Source organism: Sminthopsis crassicaudata, chromosome 2, assembly GCF_048593235.1.
Source record: "Sminthopsis crassicaudata isolate SCR6 chromosome 2, ASM4859323v1, whole genome shotgun sequence".
NCBI lineage: Eukaryota > Metazoa > Chordata > Mammalia > Dasyuromorphia > Dasyuridae > Sminthopsis > Sminthopsis crassicaudata.
Window position 1 is genome coordinate 159,271,153 of NC_133618.1, and position 17,776 is coordinate 159,288,928.

The window sequence follows — 17,776 nt, forward strand, 5'->3', positions numbered from 1 at the left end:
AACTAGTAGGCTAATCTGAGTTCCATCAACTCTCCCTTCTGTTCCTCTTTTGGGACAGGAAGTAGGGACCCAGACCACAACTTTGTTAAGTTATTTGAATAATTGCTGAGGCTGGCGTACAGCTAAAAGTCATTTGTTTAAACAGTTAGATGGGGAATTTTAATATCAACCAGGTACTTGCCACTGATGTGCAAATGGATGGGAAACTACGCACAACTCATTTTTTAAAGATGAGCCAAATCTGTAAGTAAATTGCTTATGTCTTTAACATTGTAACAAGAAATGTTGAACTCTGAGTCGTCTTGTTTTTAAATGGGAAGAGTGGATGGCTTTCACTGGACAGAGTGACACCTTGTGGAATTGTTACATATTACATGTGTTTAATGGGGACCAGTGAAAAAGTGACCCTGTACCCATGATTTCAGCATTTGGTTTAAAGAAAAACCACGTGAAAGATGTTTCTCCTGATGATGCTGATGCTGTAGGTTTGCAAATTAACTTTGCCTCCATTATCTTGGAGCAAATAGGATTTGTGATGAGAGAACATGGAGGTACAAATATGGCACAACTGTGACAATCCCATTGGGCTACCTGAGGACGTTAGCTACTTGGGAGAAAAGTGAGAAGCAGCATTGGGAGCCTGGGAAGGGACACATAGAGGGAAGTAAGGGGTGCTGAGGACCGAGTGTGTCTGCTTTCTCCTACATAAGACCTTTTCACAGCCATTGTTTGCTTTAAGTAGCCAAGCATCAATGGAGGGAAAACTCTGCCCCTGTGGATTTGCAAATTAGCTCTCACCCTGGAAATGGTAATGTCCTGTCAAGCATTTCAGGACTCCCTATTTTAATATGGGGCGTTAACAGCAATCAAACTATCTGTTAGTTTTGGTGAATACATTTTCCAGAATTTCCTCCTAGTCACCAATCTGACAGACATATTCTGTCTACATTTTGCCTTGATGGATGAGCCATCCATTTGTTCGATTTTTATGACATGTCACTGTGTGAATATCTTCCCTCTCCCCTCTTTGCTATTCTAGTCCTGAAAACAGTAATTAAATCAACATTACTGAAACATTCCTCCCTGACTACGATTCCCCTTTATGTATTGTTTTGGAATGTGAGCTTCATAGTGGCTGACACATTACAGGTCTATAATACACACTGGCTGATTGATTGTGAGCATCAGATGCTTCATGGATATAAGATAGTCTCTCAACCTTAAAGCACAATACAAATACTAGCTATTTCAGCTATTCTGTAATCTGATTAATTGATATTTTTCCTATTTAATCTTGATTCCAAGAACTTTGCAGCACCATGAAATGATTGGTGACAAAAATTTCCTCTTTTTTTTTGGATAAAGTCTTTGTTTTCTTTTTACATTTTTAAGTGAAATACACTGCAATAGGGGTGAGGAAGTTGTTTTCATCTGTATTATTCAGCTTAAAAAAGGATGAGAAAATCACATTGTTTAATTTTTTATTTCTCCTTTTTTCCCTACAAGATAGGTTAGCTAAAAATTGTTTTCTTTCTTCTTAAAAAAATTCCCAGTTTAATATTTTTCAAATCTTCTAAATTTTAGGAGAGAATGGCAGAGTAATAAGCAAACCAGTACAAAAATTATCTTTTGTCCTAATAAAATATTTTAAAGAACTTTTGTATCATATTTTTTGCTGCCTCATGGAGTAAGAAAGCATTTAGTTCACAAAGAAGTCAGAGATCCAGACAAATTGTGTTTATTGTGATGGACTAATCTTTTCCTACTTTTGGTTCTCTTTATTCCCAGGCTTTGTCTTTTCTGTCTCAGTGCTTACATTTTATTGTTAAACACAGTTACAGGCTGGTTTTCTCATGTTCATAGAAGTTTCATTTCATCCAGCGTCTATTTTGGACAGAAATCTGTTCATTTTAAGGCTCACCACAAGAGGGCATGGCAATGGGCAAAGATTATCTGGGAGTGGGAAAGGACTTGTTGAACACAAAGTCTAAGCCCTCAATTTATAGAATAGAAATCTGATGTCTAGAAAACTAATTTGTTTAAGGTCATCTAAGTCATTTGTCTCCCCAAAATTCTTCCCCATTCTCTCCACAGGCTATAGGTGCGGGCCTAGTGCCACTGGACCCACATGACTCTGGAGGAGAGAGTGAGGCTGGTGACTTTGCACAGCTTTTCCTCACTTAAATCAAATTCACTTACAAGTCATGATATTACTTTCCTGATGTCATGATCTGTTTCGAGAGTAGAGGACAGTGAATGAATGGATGAGGGCATATCATGAAATAAACCAACATTTCAACAGGCAAAGTCTTTCCCCCCCCAAAAAAAAACAACCCTCAACTTTTTTCTCATTTCCCTCCCCCCCCTGAAAGTGGCCATTTTCTTTATCAGTTTGAAACTGGAGGAGATATGTGAGAAAAATTAAATTTTTTTATCACTATAAAATGATTTTTATTGTCAAAATTCTGGCTAATTCTCATAAAGTGGCAAGAACTAAAAGATCAACCAAGAAATCATTCAATCAGGATTCATTAAGTGTCCGTTATAAGCCAGACATTATACAAGGCACAGAGGAGCAGCTAGGTAGCACAGGGGTTACAGTGCCAGACTTGTAGTCAGGAAGACCTAAGTTTATATGGCCTCAGACACTTACTAGTTGTAAGGTCCTGGGCAAATCACTTAACCCTGTTTGCCTCAGTTTCCTCATCTGTAAAATGATCTGGAGAAGGAAATGGCTAACCACTCCAGTGTCTTTCCCAAGAATACTCCAAACGGGGTCACAAAAAAGTCAGACAGACTGAAAAACATAACTAATAATTATTTGAGATACCGGAGTACAAAGATGAAATAATCCCTATCCTCAAGGAACCTTTCTAAGTTCCTTACAATTGTTGTTACATTATATCTCAAAAATTAAGAACAAATTTGAATATAAATTTATTGTATTTTAAAATATTTAAATATATTAATTTTATATATTATACTTATAATATTATATATATTTGTAATTCTTTTTTTAAAAGCTAAGTCAAATATAACTGTAGATTGAATAAAGATTTAAATACATTTATATTATTAAACTAACAATCACTTTAGATATACAAAAGATGTTAAAAACATAACATATTAAAATTCACCCCACTCTATTTCAATTTCCTGAATAAAAAAGGGGGGGAGAATCCTATTAAAATGGCTAGAAATTGTATAGTTTTTGTTTTATTTGGACCAATAGAACCCCTGTGAAACTGTGATTTCATCAACCACATGACAAGTTGTGGAAGGGCAGAGAAGCTACTTTTGATTCTCAGAACAGCAAACTATCTTGGCAGTTTGACTATAACAGTAATGAGAAGAATGAATAAGCTCCAACTCCAGATCTTGACCCTGTGAGAAAAAGCTCCGGCTGGCAGGCAGGGACACAGATCTATGTGTCCTAAAAGTACCAAAATAGAGCAGATGTGATAGGTAGAGATTATTTGAGATCACCAGGCAAGAATTGGAAGGGATTTACTGATTACTGAGTGTAACCCAGCATTTGACACAACAAGAAAGTGATATTTAAAAAAGAAAAATGATTTGACCAGGGTCACTTAGATAATAAATAGGACAACTAAAAATCTGGTCTTCTGCATCCATGACACTATGGGATGCAAGTAGACTTGATTTATTAAAAATAATACCTCATAGAACTGACATTTGCAGATCGAAGCATATTTTTTCACTTTATTTTTTTTTTTTTGCAACATGGCCAAAATGGAAAAATGTTTTGCATGATTTCACATGTGTAATGGGTATCATATTGCTTGCCTTCTCAGTGGGTGGGGAAAAAGACTGGAGGAAGGGAGAGAATTTGGAACTCAAAAACTTGAATGTTAAAAAAAGGATAGAATAATAGCTCATATTCCTACCTTTTTTTGTGGTTTACAAAGTGCTTGCTTTAAAACAATGCGGTATGAGTTAGATAGGCAAATATTATGTCTATTGTACAAATGAGACAGCTAGACAGCACAGAGGATAGAGTGCTAGGTCTGAGTCAAGAAGACCTGAGTTCAAATTCAGCCTTAGAAATTCAACTAGAGACTTACTAGCTATGTGACCCTGACCAAGTCACTTAGCTTTGTTTGCCTCTGTTTCTTCATCTGTAAAATGAGTTAGAGAAGGAAATGGCAAGCCACTTCTGTGTCTTAGCCAAGAAAACCTCAAATGGAATCATGAAGAGTTGGACAAATCTGAACAACAACAAGATTAATGACAAAATTGATATGTGGGGAATATCTCAATTACTTTTTGGGTTCAAGTACATTCTGCTGGCTTATAGGTTAGAGAATCTGGCTCATAATTTCAGGGACAATCAATCCTGGAAGGGGAAGAATATGCTTGAGAATGAGGTCTTCTTGCTTTTTGAGCCCACAAATGAGGTTTTTTAGGAGCTGGCTCCAGGAAATAGTGAGGCAGAGAAGAAACGAGGTGCTTTCACTGAGTGCTCCTATGCCTCATTTCAGGAGGCTCAAGTCTACCTTGCAGTGCCCCAGTGCTAAAGAAGAATGGCTGGAATCCCCGATATGGGACTGACAGCTTTGGGTTTCTTTAAATCTCTCTGGCTTCTGTCACTTGTGCCATAGGGACACAGAGTTCTATCAGACTACACAGAAACACAGCAGCAAAATAAGGATTTATCACTAATTATGAGGTGCCGATATGGCATAGAATTACATATTTACTCCTGGAATGATCCTAGGTCATCCAGTCTAACTCCCTTATTTTGCAGCTGAGGAAAGTCAGATATGGGAAAGTTAAATAACAGATAGAGGCTGGCAGAATTAGAATCAGAATATATGATCTTAGTCTCTAGGTCCAGCTTTTGCATCTCTCTATGTTCCTCTTATTCAGGAAGGATTCAAGGACCCCCAAAATATGAGCAGAACCTTTTAATAAGTTGAAGGGGTGGAATTCCCCAATAGCTATCCATCTTTGCTGATTTAGGTTGATGAGAATTTGTGAACAGTGCCCAGGGTCTTCATTATTCATAATATTGAAAGTTAAAAGTCATATAGTGATTTAAGGTTTCCGATATTACTTGGAATGGAGCCACCATGGCTAAATCTTCAAGACAGAACATCACCAAAAATTAGAATCTCTTCCCAGCATGATCTACTCTATCCTTGTGAGAAGAATTCATTTGTGGGAGGAAGCAAAAATAATATGAGTCAAGAGTAGCAGATTGGATGATGGAGATTGGGGCTAAGTGCAAAAATACAATGCACTGGCCTAGGCCCCAGGCCATAGTTTACTTGCCTTGACATCTTTTTAAAGTCTGCTGGAATGAATGTGCATAGTGTGTAGAAAGGGCTTCTAAAATGGTAACATGCACCGGCATATGGAAAAAAGTGCATGATTCACCTGGCCTTGTTTTAATCAGAGAAAGACATCAACAAAATAAACATTCCCTGAAGCCTGGCTGCAGGCTCCCATCATTTCAGTTTGAATTTCAGTTGAAAGAGTAAAATAATATTTCATAGTGGAGCATAGTGTTTGGACCACCTACTCTGGCACATATGAGCTCCATAATCTTGACAAGTCATTTGATTTTTCAATTCTCTAACAACAACAGCATCTAGGATTTGTAGAGAGTTTTAAGGTCTGCAATGTACTTTACAAATATTACCTCATTCTATCCTCACAACTCAAGGAAATTGGTATTATCATTACCCACATTTTGCAGAGCAAGCTGAAGCAGAGGGTAGGTGTCTTGCCCACTGCTCTTTAGCTAGTAAATGTCTAAGGCTGAATTTGAACTTAGGTGTTCCTAATTGCAAATCGAGTACTCTAGCTACTATACTATCCAGATTACCATAATAATAATAATAGTGATAGCTAATATTTATTATAGCACCTCCTATGGGCCAGATGCTATGCTAAATACTCTCTCATACACAAATATTTTACAAATACTCTCTCATTGGATTCTTACAACAATTCTGGGAGAGATGTGCTTTTTGTTATCTCATTTTACAGATGAGGAAACTGAGGTTAAGTGAGGTTTGGTCTGGACTGTGGTCTTCCTGATTCCAGGGCTTGAGCTCTATCCACCAAAACTAACTTGCCTTTAATATATGAGATTGAGTGGCAGAACATGCTGCCCTACATTGGTAGAGGAAGTTTCCTCACATAGAAGTTTCCTATGATAATTAAAGCACACTTCCAGCATCTTTCCCTAGTAAGGCATTCAAAATGAATTTTTTTCCTTATGGATCAGGAGGGAAGAAAAAAGAAAATATATCGGTGAGTGGCAAAAATGACTGATTTTTTTTCCACTGAGAAAACTCTGTGAACATGTAAAAATTTGATAATTTTGGCCTTGATTTTCTTAGGGGAACTAATAAGTATGGATCTCCCTACTTATTTTTGGCCATTATTATTTTTAGTGATAATATTAATGATAATTATGAACATGGAACTTCCTTCTTATTCTTTGTTTTAATGATAACAAGTAACATTTATATAGCAATTTAAAATTTCTAAAGCACATTATATATGTTACTTAATTTGTTTAGAAGTTGATCATGAAGCAAATTTCTACTCAGCCCTCAGAAAGCTCTGGATTATATACTGTGTACTGTCCACCAAGATTTGATTAAATGGTGCTTGCCATTTGTACTGGCTTTTTCAATAATGCAAAATTAGCATCAATTGGACCACAGAATCTCGAAATTGAAGTTGAAAGAAACCCCTGAAAAGTGATCATGCCATCTTATCTTTAAGATGAAGGAAGAAGCTTGAAGCAGCAACTCATTCCATTTTTTGTTAGTTTTAATCATCAGCATGTATCAAGTTTAAATATTCCCCTCTACAATTTTTGCTTATTATCCTCTGTTTTTTTCTAGGGTGAAACAAACGAACAAATAAGTAAATCAGGCTTTAAATTGTTATATTGTTGGAAGGAAGCTTAGGAATCATCTTATTCCATTCTCATTTTTGCAGTAGATGAGGAAAACATTCCCATAGGAGGACCAGCTCAAGGTCACACACTTAGTGTATAACAGAGCTTTGTCCCAAAGCCTCTGACCTCAAATCCAATGTCCTTTCCATTACATCATGCTGGGATCTAATCCCCTTTCCACGTGGGATAGAGACTGGATGCTGTAATTTTGTTAGTGAGGGAATGCTTGACTGAGGACAATCCCTCTACCAATACAAGCTGATGCCTTCTCTGTGAAGTCAGAATCTTGAGAGAACTGCCTAGAGACTTGCCCAGTTTGCATAGCCAATATGTATCAGAGACATGACGTAGACCCAGCTCTTTCTAGCTCTGTGGCCAGATCTTTAAATACTTTGCTTCCACATGACAGAACTTTAAATACTTGCAAACCACTATCATGTCCCCTTGAGTGTTAAACACCTTTGTTCCTTCAGTTAGCCTTTGTATGGCATTGTTCTTCTGTGCCCCAACCATATGGTTTCCTCTTCTATTCACTTGTGCTAGTTTTTCCAATGAATTTCAATGAACTGAACACAATTTGCCAGACCATGGTCTAGACTAGAGCTACCCTTGACTCTATGGACCCATAAGGGACCCATGGAGAGATTTCAGAGGGTCCAGGGCTTGGATAGAAACAAAAACAACAACAAAATTTGAAGTGAAATGACCATTTCCTTCAAATATCTTCAAATATTACTCAGTGTATTATAAGTATTATTAAAATATCTGATTTTGAGAAGGGGCTCCTAAGCTTCACTAGACTGACAAAAGAGTTTATGAGATAATAAAGATTGAACCCATATTAGACAAAGCAGAGCACAGGGAAATTCTCATCCTGGAGTTCTAGATGCTATACCTCCCTTAAAACTGTCTAAGTTTCCATTCATGGTATAATTTGAGGAAAGGAGGAAGTCTTCCTCCAAAATAATTGTCCCACTCAGGTTAAATTCCACTAGTAGGAAATTTAACTTCACTTTCTCCATCTATAAAATGAGGATAATAATATCTAATATAAAGTTTGTAAAACTCAAAATGAGAAAATATCTGTAAAATACTTTTTAAAACTTTAAACTACTATATAAACATTATTATTACTATGCTGTAAGTATCAAACTTCCTTGGAAAACACTAAGAAAAGAACAGGGAAAGTACATCCTAAACTTCTATTAATTACAGACTTCATGACAAAGAGCCCCAATTACTTCTAATGGTGACATGCCACAGAATAAATCTTGCTCTCTGGAGGATGGAAGGAAGGCTGGAGGCAGAACATTTAGGCTCAGGTGCATTCTTTTTGCCATTGCTTGCTTGGCTCAAGGCCCAACAATTTCCCCACCATAATCATTTTCTTAGTCATACTGCTGGAGCAGCAGCCTTTAGCCTTCTAATTTGGGAACCACTATCTTGTTCAAAACCAATGGGTGGGCTATCCCCTGCATGTGTAAGTTGCTAAATTGCTTCATTTTCTGCTTCCTTCATCTTTCTCCTACCCACTAATGGGCTCCCAGTAGCTATCTCTTTATTACCTGGAGCCTCCAGTTAGGGTTCACTGGTAGCCAAGGCCTCGTACCATTTCAAATGATCAGTCTATGATTCACCCTTCTCTTGAGTGTATAATTATCTCTCTACTAGAGAAAAAACTTAACATATGTGACTTATTTTTAAATTTTGGTCACAAAACAGAGAGTACAGCTATTGAGAGCCTATCAGGATTCAGAGTGATAGAGGGATTCATCTTTAAATGATGAATAATCATTCAATCTATAGTTAGTAATTAATTAATATTCACATTCCTCAAGTATTTAGTAGTGAATGGAATTCATTGGAGGTGCATAATAGAATCTATTTTCCTGTTCAGTATAAATGTTTTGGGGCAGCTATTGGATAGAACATTGGGCTTGAAATCAGGAAGACTCATCTTCATGAGTTCAAATCCAGGCTCAGACATTTATCTATGGTGTGACCCTGAGCAAGCCAACCTTGTTTGTCTCAGTTGCTCATTTGCAAAATGAACTGGAGAAGGAAATGGTAAACTACTCCAGTATCTTTTGCCAAGAAAACCCCAAATGGGGTCATGGAGACATGACTGAAAATGACTGAACAAAATAAACAAAAATACATGTAAACTGACTCATTAGATGACGAAAATTACTTGTGGGCCTCATGGGCTTAAAATTATTCTTAAACACAAGCAAGAACTTAGGACCTCTTACAGGGTAGGTCGAATGGAGTGTAAGGTCCATCCTCCTCCTCCTCCTCCTCCTCCTCTTCTTCATCATTCTCATTGTTCTCATTGTCCTCGTTCTCATTCTCAGTTTCATTGCCAGCCTCAGTAACATCATCATCCCTTCGGGTCCCATTTGCACCCCTTTCTGGGGCATTGTTGGGTCCTGTTCCATTCTCAACAGCATGCTTGATGGGGATTTTGATGGCCACCTCTGATTCTCCATTTGCATATGCTCTGCTATTTATTAATCTTTGCCTCTGGAAGGGAAGAAGTTCACACATTCTTTATTCAGCCAAAGTCAATGAAAGGGTTGTGAATGATGCAGACTCTTCATAAGTAAGGGCAGACCCCGAATGCAGGTTAACAGAATTTATATAACTCAGTCATGAAGAAATGCAGACCTTGGAGCCCCTTTAAATGAGCTAGTAAATGGGAATGGTGATTACTCAAAAATAATAGTTAGCTCAGTGAACCTTTTGCGTGGTTAAAAAAATCCAAAACACAGAGCACATAGTGGTTTAAAGAGTAGTAGGGTAAAGGGGACAACAGAACATATTTATAATAATTTCATCAAAAGCCCTTTAAAGCACCCAGCTCTCAGTGCAAGCTCTCATGCTGGTATTTTATTAAAATGGATGCTGAAAACTGCTAGGAAGAGAAAGGGTAGGGAGCCAAGAGCTACACACACACACACACACACACACACACACACACAACAGCCAAAAGGGAATTGAGAGAGAGAGCCAAAATTTTGTCTATATCACAGTTGGATTCTTATCTCACAAAATGTGATGAAAGAGCTCATTTCTAGCTGAGTAAGCTGAATTTTTGGGAAATAGCTGTTGGGCAATTATTGGTTATACTATGATGCAGTCTGGTCTAGAGGAGAGTGCTGAACTTGTCATCAGGAAGATTGACTTTTAATTGCCTCTGATACTGAAAGAACATGGCAAGTTGTTTCTCAATATTCTAGTCAACCTTTTAGATCTTATCTGCTACCCATGATCCCTTACAGCCTTCAATCAGTGAAATGAGTTCTCTCACAAGGATTTTTGCACTCTCATGAAATCACAAATCATTACTGTTTTGAATTTGTAGTCAGGTTCTTGGAAAACATTCCCTCCCTTCATCTCTTTGCCCCATTTTCAGAAAAGCTGCGTATTACCTCATTAATCAACATTCTGCTGGCCATGGAGAGCCTAGTTTTGGGGGGAAAGTGGCTGGTAATCATGATCCGGAGCCCGGCTTCAGAAAAAGAGAGTTGATGTGGATATGCAGACAGTAGCTCATCCACCATGATCACTGAAGCTTTGCGGTGGAAATTTGCTGTGTAAATAAGAAACACTCAAGTTAATACAAGGGAGCAGCAAGATTTATTATAAGCGCCACTTGGAGAAAAGTCCAAATTACTAATCAAAAACTTTCTTGAAACTGGTGAAAAGTATTGATCAGTAGTAGTTTTAAAATAAGTTTTAGAGGAAATTGAGATAAATTGAGCTCTAGTTTCTTATTGGTAACAAAATAGAGTTGAATCAGATAATCTTCAAAATCCTCCTGAACTCTAATCTAGAATATGAGTCTGAGTGTGACATGCTTACCCATCCACTAAAAACTTATGTTAGCTAAGCTATTAGAAAATAAAACTTATCTGTCTACGTATGGGTAATATATATATATATATATTCATATATACATATACATATATATGTGTGTATATATATGTTTTTGTTTCCAGGAATGTTTATAATGATTTGTTAGTTCAGAATTCTCTGTGTTGAAAAAATCTAGTTATTCCTCCCATACTTGCCAATGAATAAGAGGTCTTTTGGCATCCTATAAGTATACAAAGTTTATCCCCTTGTTTTCCTCTGTTTTCTAAGTTATAGATTTCTGAAATAATCACTTAAATATATTGAATAAACAGGTTAATTACTCTAGTTTTCTGGGAGTATTTCTCCTTTGGACTATAAACAGGCCAGTATACAAATACTGTATTTGTATGGAACCAAATACCTAAATCTTAATGACCTGATCTTTCATGAAATGTGAAAGTATTTGACAAGAAATATTTTAAAAGTTCCTTAATTTAAAAAAAAACAGAGCAGTCATCTATAACCTTTAGTGGAGAGACAGGGAAGAAATTAGAAATAATCTGTGTGTCTTAAAATTTATTTCTGGTGCAAAGAAAAGCCTGTGTGAAACAGAGTCGGGGGAGGGCAAGGAAAAGTAAAACCTCAGCATTTCAAGGAAAAGCTTTGAAAAGGAAATTAATTAAGTCAGAATAATTGCTATGTTAATGAAAATTAAAACATCACAGCTTGAGTTAAAATAAATTGTGTATGCTGCCATACAAAGAAATATTGTTTGTTCAATTGAATGGAACCTTCATGCTAAATTTTTGCTCTTTAGTGTTTTAGTGAATTAGTTAAATGATCTAGTTGAATCTCTGAAAAAAAAGTAATTTTCTGTCTATTTCAAATACTGGAAATTGAGGCTATATAGCTTGAAGATATATTTCAACTATTGTACACTCTACCTCACTAAATCACCAACTATTGACATTTAATCTGAGTTTTTATGAGTGTATTTCCAGCTGCTTAGTCTCCAAATATGAATTTATAGTCTTCTCCTGCATTTAAACATGAAGTGTGGAATAAAGGACGTACAGAATAATTACTTGCCCAAGAAGATTTTTTCCTTTAGGTACCCAGTATGGGAAATTTAATATGGGATGCTTGATTAAAAAAAAATGTTTGGTTGAATACCTGGTATTTTTAATCCTAATAATCATGTTCAACTTCCTTGAGGAATTGCCCATGCCCTCTATGAAGCTTTGGAAAAAGACAAAATAAGCCATTTTCTAGCACCTCTTCTGGAGTTTTGTACCTTCGCGGTTACCTTTCTTAAGGAGCACTACCGTTGCATCACAATTGTTGCTGTCATCAATTTCAGTATTGTTGGCCAACCCATTGACCATGTTCCCAGCACTCTTTGTCCTCCTCTCAAAGCACTGATGTATGCAAGCATTGTATCTAAAATGGGAAAAAAATGAAACAAAAAGGACTTCAGGGAGTTTGGGCAGCTTTTTCTCCATTCTTGAGCACAAGTGTGGCTGTTTCAATGATACCACTTCATCTGCCTAGCTAATTGGGCTAAGTACATAGGAAAACCACCTGAATTTTATCAGCCTACATTATTGACATTTTAATTATTGTCCACATTCCTTTTGGGCTCCATAACTTGTCTCACAAACGCATAAACCCACAGGATATAAATTCAACTTTGTAATAGGAGAAAGAACTAGGAATCAGATGACCTAGATTCAAATTCTAACTCTGCTCATTATTACCTCTATGATCCTAAATAAGTCGCAGCTCCCCATCTCTACAAAGAATGTGAGAAGATTGAATTGATCCTGTAGCACTTTCTTATTGATCCTATTTACAATTAATTGCTTTTTTTTCTATAATTATTTAAGTCATGGTTCTTTGTTTCTGAACTTGGTTCAGAATTTACTTGGTCTATCATGGGTTAAGTTTAAAAATATAATTTGCCTGCTAACCAATGATCTATTCTTACCTCAAGGAGTTTAGCTGTCTTTGGGGAATGCATGTGAACACAAGGGAGTTTGATCTAATATCTTTACATCACTTAGCTATCCTTCAAGGTCATCCGATTTGCTGCTCAAAAGTCTGGCCCATTATCTTACACCTAGACTCTCTTGAAAGGTGTTGCTAGTCTCCATCACCAAACTTTCAACCGATTATATTGTTCCCTGTGTTTCAACTCTATAACTCTCTATATAACAACTCATAATCAGTCATCCTCAATGCCATGATGTCATCTACCCTGTTCTGTTCCTTCTTTTGTATTCCCCACAGCTTATAAAAGGGGAGCTATCCTTTTAATCAAGGTTTTTGGCATAAATGGAGGCAAGCCATTGACCTATTTATTGAGAGGAAGCATGCTCTTGTCAACCAATGTTATTTTGCACAAAAAATGTGATTCTGTTTACCTTTTTGGTAAATTTTAGCCTTGACAAATGGATTTGACATGTTGTCTCAAGGTTCCTTCAAACCTCTAAATCTATGATCTTATGACCTTTTTTGGGGGGCAGAGTATGTGTACAGGGCTGGCTGCTAGGTTGTCAGAACATGAGGATAGACGGTGGCAATTCATGAGGGGAATACAGTTTTTGAGACATACATCAGTACCTGTGCCCTGAAATCTCTAACAGTCTCTGGATTGATAAATCAAAAACTGTGGTAAGACATAGAACAGTTGAGCTACTTAGTGTCTGTATTCTATAGGGTGAAATTCTGGTGTCTTTAGCTGGGGGTGGATGATGACTTTACCCTAGGGATGGTGCGACTCACTTTTTCCTATTAAGAGTTGGCCACTAATCAAAGAAGTTTGATGGTTTCCAGAGGTCCTAGTTTTTGCTTTACAATGGTAGCATTACGTGAAACTGGATTTGGGCATTATTTCTGAACTATAATTCTTAGGCCTGATAGAACATTTATTTGTCAGAAGAAAGGCAAGCCAGTGGAATTCCTTATGGTGTCTAATAAAGGGCACCACACAGTACTAAAACTGGCACATAAGAGTGTTAATATATTCAGGGAAGAAGCGTATGGCTGGATTATTATCCACACATGAGTGCTACATGAGCTTTTAAGTCAAATGTTTTAGATTTAAATTTTGGCTTTTATATCTATAACTTGCATGACTTTGGGTAAGTCACTTAACCTGTAGGCCCAAATTTCCTCCTCTATAAAATGAAGGAGTTGGACTAGGTTGAGGTGGATCTTCACTTCCTCTTCCAGCTCTAGATTCTATGATTCTGTGACCATTTCCTTATGGTTCAAATTATTGTTGTGAAGTCGTTTCAGTCATGTCCAACTCTGTGACCCTCATTTTGGGCAGAGTAGTCTGCCATTTCCTTCTTTAGCTCATTTTACATAGGGGGAAACTGAGGCAAATAGGGTAAAGTGACTTGTCCAGGGTCATACAGCTATTAAATGTCTGAGGTCAGATTTGAATTTAGGAAGGTGAATCTTTCTGACTCCAGAGCCAGCACTCTATCTACTGTACCATCTAGCTGTTCATCCTTTATAGTCCAAAAGCCTCCAATAAATAAAACAGGCCTGAAAAAATCAGACTACCAGAGCAAATTTCTGGTGCGTAGCAGATCTTTGCTTTCTCCCCCCTCTACCCTGCTTCTCTGACTGTTCTGAAAGTGAAAAAAGTTCAGATTAATTATGAGAAATCCCCTTTCCTGCTTTGTCTTCTGGCACACTTCCTTTAATGGGAATGAAGTTATTGCTGTAAAATCTCCTACCTCTGTGGCCAGCTGAGCTTGGTTTTTGACCTTCTGACAGAAAGTTAAGATCTATCTTTAAGTTGGTCTTCCCAGGAGGACACAAATGTGCTAATATGTGCTGTTTTTAACTGCTGCATTTCTATTTTGTGTTTTTAATTGAGTGTTTTAAATTTTGTATGTGCACCCAAAGCTGTTTAATTGTGAAAAGATGCAATTTTATAAATTGCGGGAAAAAGCATACACAACACAGTCCTAATGATTAAAGCCTTCAATTGCAGAGATGAAACTAAAACAGCAGAGTTAGCCCAATTTAGAACTTCAGAGTGGAATTTATGAAAAAATGTAAAGGGGTGTGTGTGTGAGAAACACAGATTGAAGCTTTAATCCCCATTTTATTTGGATCTTGTTAGTTAGAACAGCTGGAACGGAAGTAACATTGGAGAAGTCAGCATAGATAGACACACCAATGGTTTTCATATTGCATATGTTTAGTAATGGAGGAGATTAGTTGCTCACTGTATTATGATGTCCATTTGCATGTGTTCCTCCAGACACTGATCATGGGGAATTGTAGTGATGGGCAGTAGGGATACATAATGAGAAGACAGGACTTATTGGGAAAGATTGAAGGTAAAAGGAGAAGGGGACAGCAGAGGATGAGATGGATAGTGTCATGGAAACAGTGAATATGAACTTGGACAGACTGAGAGAAAGTGGATGATAGAAGGGTCTGTCAGGCCATGGTCCATGAAGCCACAAAGAATCAGACATAACTGAACAAGAATACAGAATGAGATGACCAATAGAGTAATTTCCCTGTCTCATCCCCTAGGTGCTCTAATCCTAAAGAACACAGTGAAGCTCACACTGAGCAAGACCCACTATTCAATTGGGAAAGATATTTGATTTTTATCTAATGTGAGCAGTGAACCCCTTCTTCTATTCTTCTATTCTTATCATGTATTTTCTCGATGGAATCTTTTCTATTTTCCAAAGTTCCTCTGATAAGATTCCTATAGTAGGAAGAGAAATATAAGCTGGTCACATTATGAGAACAAGGGATGAGAGGTGGAGAGCCTCAGTGCATGGCTCTTGCCATGTGGGGTCTTGTACCAAGTGGGTCTCTTGGAGTGAACTTAGGGAAAGATGTGGACAAAAGTCTTGAAGGATAAGCTGGATTATGATTTGCATTGTTTACAGGGAACTCCCAATATAACAGGTTATTTCAAACAATTGAGAGTTCTAAACCAAGATACCACCAACGCTTCGTATAATAATAATAATAATAAATATGTAGTTAAACAGCACAGAGAATAGTGTTGGACTTGGAGTCAGGAAAACCTTAGTTTAGATCCTACCTCAGGTGACATAGCTTTGTGACTTACTAGCTTTGTGACTATGGGCAATTACGTAATGTCTTTTACCCTTAGTCGTCTCATCTGTAAAATGTGGATAGTAATAGCATCTAAAATAAATGACTATATATAGTAATTGAAATGAGAAGTTACTAGATGGCACAATACCTCCCCTTTGGTGGTCACATCCCAAGTGAGCTCTTCTTTGATTTAACTTCCCCAACCATAGGATTGTTATAAGAATAAAATGAGATAATGTAAGTAAAGAGCTTTGAAAATCTTAAATGCTAGCTGTTGTTATTATAATTTATATTTCTACAGGGCATCATAATCCCATGAAGTTAGTAATGCAAGTATTGGTAGTCCCATTTTATAGATGAGGAGAATAGGCTCTGAAACTTTATGTGAGTTGTCCAGCATCACAAAGCTAGTAAAGTAATTTCAGGCAAAAAACCAGGGTCTTTTGGCTCCAAGCCTGACACTTTTAGAAAGCCACCCTGACTCTTTCACAGTGCCTTTGGTTTGCATGGTGCCTTAGCAGTACTGGGTGCACACCAAGTAATTACTTGTTGAGGAATTCTTTTACTGATCAGTATTCTCTGAAGGAAAGACTTTTTGGAAAGTCAAACCAAAACATCTGTCAATCAGAGGTGACATGAGCCATTTTATTGCTTGGGAGCAGAATCACACAGTCTGCCTAGGGCAAAAAGCAAGGGCTTCACCCTCCAATCAATATAGGAAGACAAATTTAACTGGGGAGACGGACTCTGAGATACTGTAAAGTGACTGTGGAAGAGCTGAGTCAGGGAAGAACTCACGTGGGGTATGGCCACCAGAGAGAAGAATTATGTCACCTAGCAATTTTTCATATCATTCACAAAATTTTTACTGACTTATTTTAGTTTTACACTTTTATTTCCTAATATTCCTCCCTCTTTCTCCTCCCAGAGAATTATCCCTTATAACAAAGAATAAAAAAGAAAAAAATGGTTTAGCAAAACTGAGGAAAACATGGAAGAAATTTGACATTATTTGTAGTCTTCCACATCCATATCGCTCACTTTTGCCAAGAAGATGAAAAAAGAGATTTTTCATATCTTTTCTTTGGGGCCAAGTTGGACCAATACAATTTCACAGCATTCAGTTTTATAATCAAGACAACAACAATAGAATTTTAACTATTTTTTTAAGTTCAGCTTATCTGTTTCTATACATTGAAGGGAGTGCAAAGGCTTGGAGTACCCTCTAGTGACAATGACCTGGAACAAAACACTAGCTACTTTGTCAATCTCTCCTGCCAATTAATAAAGTCAAACTTTTTATAATTTCAAAAACTTTGCAAAAAGTGAAAGTAACACTGTCCCCTTCCCAAACATACATGACAGTAATTATCCATATGGAAGAAAGATTTTATCTTTTTTATTGAGAAAAGGAAGAGGAATAGGGTTGTTGGATCAAGAAGACGCTCCTTTCTTCTGACTGGAAAAATTGGAGTTGGAAGGAGCCTTGTTATTGTTATTGTCACTGTTCTGTAACTCTACCTTCCTCTCTCCCCTTCCAGTCATTTCCCCAGAATGCTACAATGCATAGAATCAAGAAAGAGTGTCGAGAAAGAAACCAAGGAAACATTGTGTATTACTTACTTCATAATAATGATGTAGATAATGTACATTAGCACTAGCACTAAAGACTCCCACCTGCAAAAATAGTAAAAGCAAGTTATAATAAAAACAAATAGTTATCATTTATATTTCTGTTGCAAAAAAACAAATCTAACATTAAGTTAGCCCCAACCATTATTAGCATGGACAAGATAATCTTACATAGGCTTGAAGTGTTTCAAAAACTCTCCAAGTTGGAATGGACCCCAACTTCCACCTAGTCCCTGAATG

The 17,776-nt window shown here is 37.0% G+C and overlaps 1 protein-coding gene across 2 annotated transcripts in view; it reads right to left on the reverse strand.

Moving 5' to 3' along the window:
• Positions 1 to 17,776, reverse strand: part of SLC24A3 (solute carrier family 24 member 3) — a 715,880-nt gene that overhangs the window by 44,438 nt on the left and 653,666 nt on the right. Inside the window, exons 9-12 of one of the 2 annotated variants that reach the window (XM_074287758.1) lie at positions 17,528 to 17,581; positions 12,105 to 12,238; positions 10,372 to 10,532; positions 9,193 to 9,463 (exon numbers count right to left, since the gene is read on the reverse strand). In XM_074287758.1, the coding sequence (XP_074143859.1) occupies positions 9,193 to 9,463; positions 10,372 to 10,532; positions 12,105 to 12,238; positions 17,528 to 17,581 (620 nt within the window). Of the gene's footprint in view, positions 1 to 9,192; positions 9,464 to 10,371; positions 10,533 to 12,092; positions 12,239 to 17,527; positions 17,582 to 17,776 lie in introns of both variants that reach the window. The other variant, XM_074287757.1, reaches the window with a different exon arrangement.